Source organism: Anabas testudineus, chromosome 17, assembly GCF_900324465.2.
Source record: "Anabas testudineus chromosome 17, fAnaTes1.2, whole genome shotgun sequence".
NCBI lineage: Eukaryota > Metazoa > Chordata > Actinopteri > Anabantiformes > Anabantidae > Anabas > Anabas testudineus.
In genome coordinates, this window is record NC_046626.1 from 10,180,064 (window position 1) to 10,193,577 (window position 13,514).

Consider the following 13,514-nt stretch of genomic DNA (forward strand, 5'->3'; position numbering starts at 1 on the left):
GGTCAGGCCTCAAGAGTTCAAATCAGTGCCCGCTTCTTGCCTCGTCCACTCCTTTAAGCAGCAAATAGCTGTTACCTTAGCTGTCTGCTCTGTCCTATTAGCTCAAAAGTGAGGAGGTCATTTTGGCCATTTGAGATGGAACCAGCATTATGTTGTATGGATTTCTGTCGGCAGTGTAAAAGCTGCTTCTTACGAGTCTTCTCTGTGTCCTCTCTGGGACAGGAGTGTAAATAGATGGAAGATCGCGAGGCACAAACGTCGCCCTGAAGAAACTTTCACACAGTGAAACAGTGAAAGAGTGAGAGAGGAGGGGAGAGAGAGAGAGAGAGAGAGTGAGTGAGCGAGGCTGCTGCAGGTTTGATTGATCTTCTGTGTGTGTGGGGGGAAGCCGTTTTCCCACTTGGCTGGGTTCTATCTATCCAGAACAACAAAGACACATACATATGTATTCTTACTTCTGTAAACATGTCAATGTACAGACGCACAAAAACATGCTTTTCTGCCACATGCACAATAATGCCATAGACACACCCACTGTATAAAATATTGCAGCCATGTTTTTCTTTAGATTTCTCTAACCTTCTCTCTACCCCCTACTATCCACTTTAGAGTAATAGCACTCTTGTGAATTTTTTGCTTGTGTCCTTGATCTTTTAATGTGCAATGCATGAAATTATTTATTCTTCTCCATGATGTGTAAATAGAGATAGACGTGATACCCAGCATTGCATTATAACAGATTAAACTGGAGCCAGGTGACACATGATCACAGAGCGGGGTTTGAACTGGAATGCAAAATGGACTTGACCTTCTAAGGCCTCCTCAACTGCAAAGATAACTTTCAACAGGAGAACAAAACAGGGACAGATAAACACAAAGCATTTTAGTCGAGCCCTCCCTCCTCTCCATTTTTGAGAGGCCTTCGTGAGAGAAATGGGCCCGTATCGATCCTCCTGCATTCTAACACTCTGTGATCGAAGAACAGAAGTGAGGAAAGATACGGATGGAAGCAGAGGGAGAGTGCACCCCGTCCAAGAAGCTTCACGACGCTGCAACCAACCGAGGAACGGTGCATCCTGTATGAATAATTCAAATAAACAAATTTAAAAGTAGACAGTGTAGGCAGTTTTTGTTAAAGTGCCTGTCTTCAATAACACACAGAAATACACCTGTCTGTTCTAAGCTGGCTCTGTATAAAGAGAGCAACAACCAAGCAACGGTACCTACAAAGCTCAGTTACAGTATTAACACATTCTGTGGTTTGTTTGTGCAAAACTGACTGGAGGGAAGTCACTGGACATGTCCGCATATTTTAATCAGAGAAATAGAAAACTAAATGTAGATATCAGCAGTATGAAGCCAGTGAACAAGAAGAAACAAACAATCAAGCCTTAAATGAATTTGACAATGTTGTGTATGAAAAAATAGGATGTAACTATACTATTACTATAACATAGTGTCCAGTACAGAACATGACCTGAAGACTTAATGAAGAGGAACATGGAGTTGTGTGACAGGGCTGTGGGGGTAAGTCCAATAAAAAAAAGATAGAGAACCACTGCAGAGCATGGACAAGAAATGATATGGTACTGTACAAGCTGAGAAATATAAAAACATACTTGCACAGGCAGTCCCACACTCACACACACACACACACACACACACACACTCTCTCACTCTCTGGGGAGATTTGTGTGGTCTACTAACCTTTTTCAAGAGGTATACTCCACATTTTACTGTGGCCCACATTGATTTACATATATGCACTTTAATATGGACTTACTCCCCATTATGTCACCTGGATAAACACCTTATCAACAGCAGGAGTTAGCAGAATGACAAAGTGAGGGGATAAATTCATACAATCCAACTCAGCTTTGTAATAACCTATTTCTAAGAGTAAGGGTTTTTCTTCTCACTTTCTCTGACCACAGCTCTGCTGAGCTACACTTTCTCTCCCTCATTATTCTGCTCCAGCTCTTTCTTCTTGTCCCTTGTCTCTAGTCTTCATCATCCCTCTTTCCTATATTTCTAATACCAATTAATGATTTTCCTCTCTTAGGCATCCGTTGTTTCCATAGGAACAGTGCTCTGTAGTCGATATCGGTCGTCTAGGCAACAGTGAGCTGGCCAGGACACTCTTGTGTGTGTGTGTGTGTGTGTGTGTGTGTGTGTGTCCATGCACAGGACACGTTTACTTAATTTTTGGCTTTCACCTGTCTATGGTATTACCATGAGTCAGATTTTTTTAGCCAGACAAATGCAAAGTTTTCTTTGATACATGTTCGAAATAGTTTTCATTCATAAGAAACAGAAATAAGTTCTTAGAGCTCTGTATCTCTCAGTGTTATTCACATTAAATACCATTTTATTTTGAAACTTTCTTCTTACTCTCCAATACTTTATGAGTTGTGAAATAATGGGGACAACCCATAGTAATACTGTAATCAGGTACACAGATGACGTGATAAAGAACTACAGGATTGAGATCAACACTGCCTGTGTGTACAGTGCGTGTGTGTAGTATGTGTGTATTAATGCACAAGATGAGTGCATCAAAGCATTCAGTCACTTTCATGAGATTTAGCAGTGACTCATTTTGGCACAGTTACATCTGCCAACCTATGTCAACACTTTACATGTTATCAAAGATGTAAACTGCGTAAACCTGAGACAGTGTGTATATCAGATCCATTGTGAGGACATCTTGACCAGTCTGCACAACTTCAAGCATTGTTTGAAGACTTGATTTTAGGGTTAAGTTTGGAATCATGTTTTACTTAGCACAGGGGTTTGTTGTAATGATTAAGGTTTGAGTAGGGGGAGTGTGTGTGTGTGTGTGTGTGTGTGTGTGTGTGTGTATGATTAAGAGAGAGGAGAATGTGTGTGTACAAGGTAATGGAGGCATTGTGTCTGGCTCCGGGAGCTTCCCTACTCACAGCTGGAAGAAACCTTTACGCTGGATTAACAACAGTACCAACTGACAGGAAGGGCGGGCACATGTGGAGAGAACTGGGGATGAGCTCACGACAGAAGATAAGAGGGAATATGAAGACGAAGTAAAAAGGAATAGGAAGTAAAAGAGAACAACAGCTTTATTAATTGTGATGACTTCCAACAAATATATCTCATAATCTCATAATATCTTGAGACCACAAGTGCATCTATGTTTAATAATACTCGACATGTAGCCAGGAGGAGCCAGGAGTCAAACCACTGAGCCAGGAGAACTGCTCTGCAGACTGAGCTACATGTCGTTCCCACGTAATTTTTCATTAAAAGAAAATGATTTTTAAAAATAGTGTGATCACTTAAAAATGCTGAACAAAAAAAAAAAAGAGAAAAAAAAGAACAGAGCACCCATCAACATACTGTACTAGTGTATCATGGCTTATAATACACTATACAGTGCTTTGTAGAGTTTGTGTGCATGCCAGTGTCTGCCAATGTGAGTTGCCAGTGTGTGTGTATGACTGACCACGTGTATTTAAAGTTTTACCCCCCTGACACACTCACAAATATACACAAAAAACACATGTAAATATACATTGCAAAGACATTCTGTAACGCCACACACACACACAAGCAGCACAAGAGGTAAACATGGCTCATGCAGCATGGCTCTGCAAGCATACACAAATGCACGCGCGCACACCCCGTCTTTGATCCCATCCTCACATCTCCACACATGCGCAAACAGATTTGCGATCACCCACGCTCCCTCTCCCTCACGTGTGCTCCACTGCTCTACTTTCACTCCACCGGAGCTGGACAAGAACAGGAACAAGCCATGGAGAAATGCACACAAATAATGTCAAAATACACACAAAAGCATGCATGCATGGCAAGATATTTAATGCAAATGTACATATACATACGTACGTACACATGCAAAGCAGCCCACACATCTGTAAACTAACAGGACTACACATACAGCGCATTTGTTGGCAATATGCATGTATAATACCACAGCATGTCTGTGCATGAATATGTTAAAAGATCTGTGTGAAAAGGGCTCACAAGGCTCGTAGATAAACAGAAAGGCAAGAGAGACGTAAAAAAAAAAAAAAAAACACTTCAGTAACAAAAACAAAGCTGGTTTGAAAATATGCAGATTCAGTGCCTGCGTCACTTTTATTGCTTCCTCCTAGAATTTTATAGAGCTACAGATTTAAATCATTTTTCATCTGTGAAGACAGAGGCTGTCAAAGTGTGATGGAGAGTTAAAGGAGATGCACAGAAAGGGTAACGCAAGGGTAAATTCAATTTTATTCATATAGTGCCAAATCCCAACAAGGTCATCTGATGCCAAACACGGTGCTGAAAGGCAGTTGAGGCACTTTAAAACCCTTAGAATATTAGATAGAGTGTATTTTTGCAGTGTCCATCAAGATCATAAACACCCATAAAGCTGCTTAAAAATCACCAGGTTCTCTTTATTATCAAAGTAATCCAGTCATCATTATATCTGTGAGTATAACACAAATAGAAAATGCAAGTTAAAAAGCGAATCTATGCTAAACATTGTCAGAAATAAGTGAGGGCTAGCATAATTTACTTATTTGCACTTAATATCTCAGTTCCTTCTTAAGCTTCACCTTTTGCTGTACAAGAACATGAAGACAGAAATGGAGTGTGTGACAGGAGAGAGAGACTAAAGTGGATTGGTGTAATCCACTTTATCCTGGCACAAAAGGTTCAAACAGAGATGAAAACATGCAGACACTGCTCAGTGTTATTTGAGCATACAAGCGATGCAACTCTGGGAAATAAGGCTGGAGCTAATGTGTGTGTCCTAATATGAATGTTCCCCTGGGGCCATTTTCCCAGCAGGCATCCATGCTTCCCGGTAATGGAGCAGGGGAGAACTCCTCCACAGCAGGAGCCAGGACAACCAGTTAATGTCAATGACTGTCTATCAATCTCTCTGCATTAAATCAGAGCAGGATGATGTCATGAAATGAGCCTCTCTCCGCCATGATGGGTGGGTGGGCACACAGTCATATGTCTTCCAATACATTAACCCTGTGGAGGAGGTGATTACTTGGAAATGGGACCACATGACTTCTAGTAAAATATGAAAATCTCTTGTTGGCTAAAATGTGCCTTCAACAAAGCAAAGACTTCTTATGAATGAACTGAACCAAATCACGTATAAAACTAATATTTATTTCAGAAAAGAAGACATATGATGGACGAATACGATAAAAATCATCTCACATTTTTCAGATCTCACCTGTTTCCTGTTCATATTTCTAAGCTCTGCCTTTTTCCATGTATCAACTTGGTGTGAACAAATGGAGCAGCAGTTTGGTGATACAGTGTGCGATTTAATAAATTGAATTGTTTTTATTTTTATTTTGATGGTTAATACTTGTTTCTAGTTTCTATGTGTGTTTTTCTTGTTGATATATTTTCAGTAAAGGTTTTTATGGTTTTGCTGGAACAGCAGCACTTGTTGAAGAGCCTTCTCATTTTGAAAATTGGATCCTTTAAACCAAGAGCACACTAAATAAATAAAAGCCTGATGATAACTAAAGATACACTGATCAATACAAAATAATTTTCAGGACCATGGAGCACCTGAAACTTCTGCAGACAATGACCATAACACAGAGGTCCACAAAGAAGTTTACACTTGGGAAACAAAATGTCTACAACAGACACCAACAACTCCCTTCTTCTGAAACTTGCAGTGCAGATTTTGACTTTGTGACTAAGCTTTTATTCATATTTGCTCACTTATGCATTGACACGGTGTAGAATTCACCAGACTTGTAAACTAGGCTAAATTTCTCAACCTTACATTATCAACAATCGACACTTCAGCAGCCTTCGGCAAAGAGACACAGACTCCAGGGACACCGTTCTGCAGCCGAGTCTGCAACTGCCCAGCGGAGAAGGAAGGAAGAGAAAATTTCATTTCACTCAGTTTCATCTTAAACGATTTTTCTTTATTTCTTTAAACACGACTTAAAATATTAGGAAAACTACAAACTAGCCCTTAACTCTTTGAACGAAAGGAAGGACTAGTCCTTACCTCTTTAAAGACTAAAGGTTAGCAATTAGGAGTGTTAGTCTGAGTTGATATCCAACTAAAGAGTCGCCATAGCAACAGTAGGAGTGATTCACAGAGTGTGTCAGACTGTAAAATAAATTTCACACCTCAGTGCACCATGGCCTGTGAGAGTCTGTTTATGCATGTGAGTGTGCAAAAATAAAACACTCCTTGTGGTAGCACCTATTGCACCGTGGTTCTCTGTACGGTTGTACAGCTTGTTTGTCCTCCATGCGGACCAGCTGTGACTGTGGATCGATCTTTTTTATAGGGATGTTTGGTTCACTTTCTGCATTTGATCTGTTTGGGCCCTGTGCAGGTTGCATCCTTTGTATGTTAGTATGGTGTAAAGAAAAATGATGTAACTTCTTTTAGAATTTAATGGTTTTCTGCATTTGTTGTTTAAAATGTGATGTGACTGTCATCTAAGTCAAGAGTATAATAACAAATATAATGTGCCTACAAAAAAAAAGTCTTTATTGAGAACAACAATAAAAACCTCAAAGTGCAAGTGGTAAAAGTATATGAACCCTTGGAATAATGACCTCCAAAAAGCTAATTAGAGTCAGGTATTAGCATACCTGGAAGACAATTATTTTGAAGGTGTGGACTAGAGCCACTGACAAAAAACACTCAAACTTTTTGAGTTTGCTATGCACAAGAAGAAGACTCCTAAGTGAGCCATACCTCACTAAAGGGACTCCACCAAGAAGTGGGCGGCCAGTCCTATTGACTGCAAGAGCACAAAAAACACTCAACAATGACATAAAGAAACGACCCAGAGTGCACTCATAGATTTTGGAGCATCATTGGAACTGGCTAACATCTGTGTTCATGAGTCTAAATAGGTAAAACATGGAACAAGCAGGGTGTCATTGGCAGGACACAACAAAGGAAGCTGCTCCTTACTAAAAAGAACATTGCTGGATGCCTCAAGTTTGCCAAAGGGCACATTGACACTCCACAGCAGTTTTGGCAAAATGTTTTAAAGACTGATGAACCTACTAAACTATTAAACTATTTGGAACAACAACACACAACAATACATCTGGTGTACAAAGGGCACAGCATATCATCATATAAACATCATCCGAATTGTAAAGTATGGTGGAGGAAACACCATTATTTGGGCCTGCTTGCAGTGATTGGGGGGAAGATGAATTCTCAAGTGTATGAAAATATTTTTTAGAATAATGTGAGAATGTCTGTAGGCCAGCTGAAACTCTGTGGAAGTTGGGTGATGCAACAGGACAATGACCTAAAACACCAGAGCAAGTGCACATCAGAATGACTTTAGAAAAACAAAATCTGCCACTTGTAGTGGTCAAGTCAGAGCAAAGACCTCAACCCAATAAAGTTGCTATGGAACAACTTGAAGAGAGCCACACATGAGACGTCCAAAGAATATGACAGAGCAGACAAGCAGTTCTGCCTCAAATATATACAGTTCACATACTTTTTCTTGCTACTGTATCTTTACATACTTAAGCATTATGGTAGTTGTCATGCTCACTTGAAATAAAAATATTTTGAAGTGAAGTTTGCTGCTCAACACAGCCATTACTCTCTCACAGCACAGATTTAAGTGTGCTCCACTCTTTATCCTCATCTCCTCTCCGTTATTCTTGCTCCCTCTCCTTTGCTACCTTCTTCCCATTGGTCTCACACAAGCGCACTGCTCATTAGCTCTCTGTCAGTCTTGATTTCTGTCTCCCGCTCCTCTTTTACCACATCTTTTTCCTCACTCTCCTGTGCTGTCATGCAGTTTTCCCTCCCCTTCAATTAACAATAAAATTCTTCTGGGATCTCCTCCCTTCTCATCACTCTCTCTTTGACCAAGGCTGATTCTCCTAAAGAATTCCAGCTTTCTTTTTACCCTTCTCGTCTTCCCTTTGTTATCTTTTCCCATGTGCCCTGATTTTTCGTTTTGCGAGACTGATTCTTGCAAGAAATGAAAAGTAGGTTCTGGACCCAGCTCCCACATTCCAGAATAACACACACACATGCGTCTCTATGCACATAAACAGGGATCGTGACTGCTGTACCCACACAGACCACAGTGAGAGAGCAAAAATACACCAGCGCAGAAGACTATCGAGTTCTCTGTGATAACACACATACACTTTGGTATTTGCACACATAAAGATGCACAACACTCAGAAAGACATCAGGAACACAATCACACATTACTGTCTTCGCACAGTCATGAGCACAGAGCAGGTGAGAGGAACAAAAGTGGAAATGAGGGGAAAACGGAGTGAGAGGCAGAAGTGAGAACAAAAAGGAGATGTGCGAAGAGAAGCAGGTGATGACGAGTGAGAAGGAACTCGACTGTCTTGCTGTAATAGCTTTCAAACGAGGCTGCTTCGTGAGTTCAGCTCCACTTCTTCTGAAAGGAAGTCAAATCCTCCCATCTGTCCCCCAAACACACTCAGTGATCTTTCTTAATACATCCTTCTGTAAGAGGAAAACACCCAGGACATGGTCTACTTTTTGTGCATGTGCATGTTGCTGTTGTCCGACGCTGTGATTAAAACCTTGGCCTATATCCAGCACAGTATATTCCTTTGTTTAATTCATAAGTCAAGCGTGTCCCTGGTGAAACTTGCAGTATTAAACCTGATTTATTTATAAATTTAAACCCTTTGTCTGATTACATATTTCAGGCATCATCTTGTGTCAGTGATGAATCTAACAGTAAATCTATTGAATGCATGACATAGACATAAACCATTTTATTTCAGAAAGACGGAGCTGTATTCAGTTAAGGTTGTCACATGTTGAAAAGAACTACTTCAAAAACAAAAAGTATTTTTTCAAAGTAGCTGATTAATTATTGCTGCACTACAACACCATATTGCACTGCAGCAAATCTACTTATCAGCAACACTACAACTCCTACTGGCCAAGCCACTAAGTGCAACTTTCTAGTGGAATATCAACCTGAAATCCACTGTGACATTTTCATGTGATGATAATTTTATAATGTCTGGTTAAAAGGCCCCTCTACTCAGTCTTCTCCAGCTGTTTCATACATTCTGACCTTTTCAACTGTTGCATTTACCATGCTTATTATATATTCAGCGTGCATATTGAGCCCGAACTGTACCTGTAATTACAAACCGAGCTCTGTATTGTTACTCACTTAGCAGCGCTTTCAAATGCGCCAGTGAGAACATCATGAGTAATTCTTCCTCGATCAGAGCTCAGAAGTCCCCTACTCTAGTTGATAGCTGTGTTCTCTGCTAGTGTGTCAAGGTGAAGCACCGCTAATAACCAAAACACTGTCATTGTCACATTGACACAGCAGTAGTTTAGAGCCGCAGCCAGCACCTGAAGGGCACTCGACACTGTGTAAGTCGACTGATGGGCTGTGGGGATGGAGTGGAAATGTAAAGTGCCACTATTACCGATTTCACTGTCAGAGAGAAGCCATTTACAGATAAACTGTTGTAGCAGAGAATTCAAATCACTGATCTGTAGAAACACTTGTGGCAATACTGACAGCTCAAGAAAATGCCAGTAAAGTTGGACGAGTCTACAGTATATCTGTCAAGTAGGCTTTTTGTGTATTAGTGCACAACAAGAGAATGATGTCTTCCAGGTTTTTCCAGGAAAAACAATCATCTTCCATCTCCTTTAGCTTTGAGGTGAAGCTTCTGAACCTTACTTTCTTGGAGCTTTCCCATCATTTGTTAAACATACTGTTCAGAAGTACTGTGGTATGGATGTCTGGATACATCCATGCCAGCTGTGACTGAGCAACTTGTTGAACAGGCTCTATAATTTGTTTGAGCAGATTTAGATTTTTTAACCGTACCTCTGTGAGTGCTTGGTGAATGAAACTGGCGGTCTTAGGGGACACTTCCCAAGGTGTCTTCTCTTCCACCATGATGGCATCCAGTGTGGCCTTCTCTAGGATGACATCAAAGGATGCGTCAGGGAAGCAGAGCTGTCGCACATCCATCTGATGCCAGGTCATACCGGGGCAGTCACTGTACCTGGCGCTCATTGTACCGATGCACACTGAGGAGTAGTCTATGTTGGTGATGGAGCGGTACCCAGCACTGTACATGTCACCACTCATACTGCTGTTTCCACACCCTGAAGGAAAAGAGAAGGAACATGTGACATGTCGGTAGAGGATAAAAACAAAGGAAGAAAGGGAATGAAAAACCTAGAGAGGGAGGGGACTAGGTTCAACGCGTCTCTGATGACTCAAATCCTCAATATGTTTTTCACTATGAGTAAATGATAGTGTGATCAATATAGCAACATAATGGGATTAACCAGCTAGCTGATATTATGACAACAAAGACTGCTGTGACTGGGGCTGCCTCCTGTGATTGATTAGACAGAAACGAGCACACACACACACACACTCACTGTTTGATCAAGCTGATGTTCAATCATCTACAGAGCAACAAGCAGAGGTGGAAACCTCTCACTCTAGACGACCATATGGGGCTCATAAAAAGTGTGTTTAGAGTTTGAAACCTGACATGACGTCACAGCTCAAAACAATCATCCCCAATAACAAAGTTTTAACTTTGAGTTCATCTTAGTGACAGATGAAAGCCAAAGAAATAAAAAAAAGGGGAGAAAACAGAGAAGAAGATTGCCTCTTATAGAACAAGAAAAGTAAAATGCAGCATCACACCTGTTGGATCAGATGACTCATAGATCATGTAGATGGAAGAGGAGGAGTGGGTGGAGAAGACAAACAGAAGAGGGAGCGAAGGCAGTAGGAGGAAGACATGGTGGAGGCATAAAAGTTACCCGTCTCAGAAAAGGTGAAGTGCACGTATGTTAACCTACAAAATGGTCATCTTTTACTTTTTAGGCTTATGTGTGTACATATGTTTGATAGGTGGGGCTGTGACTTCGAGCAGCACGTTAACATCGACACCTCTGTTGCAAACGTGTGGCTGGCGCTTGTTATCACCTTGCTGCTTCCACTAATTACCAGTCTCTGAAAGCTACATGCATGTGTGCCTGAGTGTGTGCAAGTCTGTAGGACTGATTCAGCTGACAGGCTCACACACTAAACAACACATTCGTGTGTGTGCTTGCGTGCGTGTGCCATACCCAAAGAAACCCTATGCTGTTTAATCATAGCAGGCATTAATTCACACTTAAAGACATGGACAAGTGAGAGGCAGTAGATATGAGAAAAATTGATAAAAGCAGAATTCAAGTGACAAAGGAGAGGAGAAAACACAACCACAGGTACATTCAAACATTAAGCAGCAGAGGAACCTTGTGCCAAATACACAGCTCAAGTGATATCAGAGTGTGTGAGCTGCTAATGCACACAAATGTGTGTGTGTGTGTGTGTGTGTATGTTCCAGACATCAGAAGGCTGGAGCTGTGCCGTCCCCTGATGGCTCTCCCCGTGATGTTGGCTTCAACACAAGAGAGGAAATATGTCAGCGCTGTTTGTCACACTCAAATAGTTGAATACTTTTTTTATGGATGGCTGGAATATCAGAGAATGCGTCAGAGTTGAATTACTCAAGCTCAACAGGTTATTTTAACCGTCTTTAATCTGTCTTTACATGTGCCAAAAGCTTGCAACAACTTTGGAAAATACGGAGGAGGGGCAAACCCATAAACAACACACAAGATTTCTTTCAGCTCAAAAAATAAAAAAAAATACCAAAACAAATGGTGACGTCAAACGTTATGGAAACAAGGACAATTATTACACAGTGGTGAAAGAAGAAGGGGAACAGTGGCTTCATTCTGTGGCCACGTTGTTCCTCTGCAGGGAGGAATTAATCACTGATGCACCCCCCCCCCCCCTCTGCTCCCAAAGCAAACCAGAAATTGTTTCCAAAGGGTTCTCCCCACTGATATCGATATGTGTGTGAGTGTGTGTACTTTCTTTTCCATGTACTCAAATCTGAGGAAGGGGTGTCACATGACAGCTCATTCCTAGGGGTTGTCACGACAGTTATAGTCGCCAGGTTGTCATCAAGGACACAACTCATTTTGGGCCTGTGACATCAGCTAGTGCCCCCTGCCACCTCTGAACTTATATTGTACACACACACACACACACACACACACACACACACACACTCTGGCAGGGTGTATTGTATATATGTTAGCTCATGTATGCATGCATGGGACAGATTACAGGTTGTACTGTGTGTGTGTTTATGTGACAAAGGTTTCTTCAGGATACCGTGGCCAGTCTGGAGCCGGGAGTCTGTGTTTCCTCCGGCTGGAAGTGAGGAAGCTAAAACCCCCTGATAGCCAGAGAACGCATCCTAACTGGATTATCCAGAGCAGCAGAGAGGGAGGCTAAAGTTAGAGGTGTCATATCACCTCGTTCTACTGGTTGAGTGAGTATGTGCATGTGTGTGTGATGGAAATTTTGAGTCCTGGTCTTAAAAAATACACCAGCGCCACTCATAACGAATCTGCAAAAACAAACTGTAACGATCATCCATCACCTATTTGTGACACATGTAAACTGGTATGAAGTCTTGTTTACCTCTCTGTATCCATTTATACTGGAAATTCTGCACAAACAGGGTTTTTTTAAATAGAAGGAGTGGACCAGCTCCTTGTGCAGAGAGGATTGTTGGCCATACATGGAGGTGGTTCCTTCTTGCACACTCAGAGATGCTCTTTGCAACAGTGATATCAGGTTTCAAGTCTGACCTGACAAGGCCTTTGATATTACAGAAAAGGTTTTACATGTGACTCTTACAACTGTGGAGAGACACTACAGGAAAGGAAACCTCAGAGGTAGCGCATAAGAAAAACGCAGCATTCCTTTGCTGCTCGTAGGTGGTCGGCTTACCAAGGATAAGAAACGGAGCAGTATTTTCACATACTTCTAGACCAACACACAAGAATTAGGACAGTACAGCCCATGTATTGAATACAAATAGGATATACTGTGCATGAACTACAGTATAGAAACAGTAGTAGAGAGAGGGATGGGGAAAGGGTTTATCATAAAATTCTACATTTCCTGAATTTAAAACAAAAAAGCCTTTTTGCTACAGGTTCCTAACCTCACTGAAATCTTATCAGCGAGTGTACATTGGCTAATTTAAACTATAATCTGTAATTTACTGATTGCATACAATGTTTGTAAAAGTTTGTTTTCATTCCTACAAACTCCATATTAAACCAATCCTACTGCAGAAAAGTAGGTTTAAGTTTATAATAATGTCATTAATTTACAGACAAGCTCCTTTACTCCTACTCTTACTAACGTGAACTGCTGGCGACTCGACCTTTCACTTATCAGATGACCTCCCTCCACATAAACAGCAACTCTCCAGAGCCCATCTATGGTCAGTAGGGGTGGTGGGTGGGGAACCCCTGCGAGTGAGCCAGCGGTGTAAAATATCAAAGCTGCTATCTCTGAGGTGAGCCGAGCACAGCAGTGGAAACTCCATGATGTCAGAGACATGCAGGGTATTTGTTCACATCC

At 41.3% G+C, this 13,514-nt stretch overlaps 1 protein-coding gene across 1 annotated transcript in view; it reads right to left on the reverse strand.

Moving 5' to 3' along the window:
- Positions 1–13,514, reverse strand: part of ece2a (endothelin converting enzyme 2a) — a 57,358-nt gene that overhangs the window by 19,954 nt on the left and 23,890 nt on the right. The window contains exon 3 of the mRNA XM_026373816.1: positions 9,879–10,162. Within this exon, the coding sequence (XP_026229601.1) occupies positions 9,879–10,162 (284 nt within the window). The remainder of the gene's footprint in view (positions 1–9,878; positions 10,163–13,514) is intronic.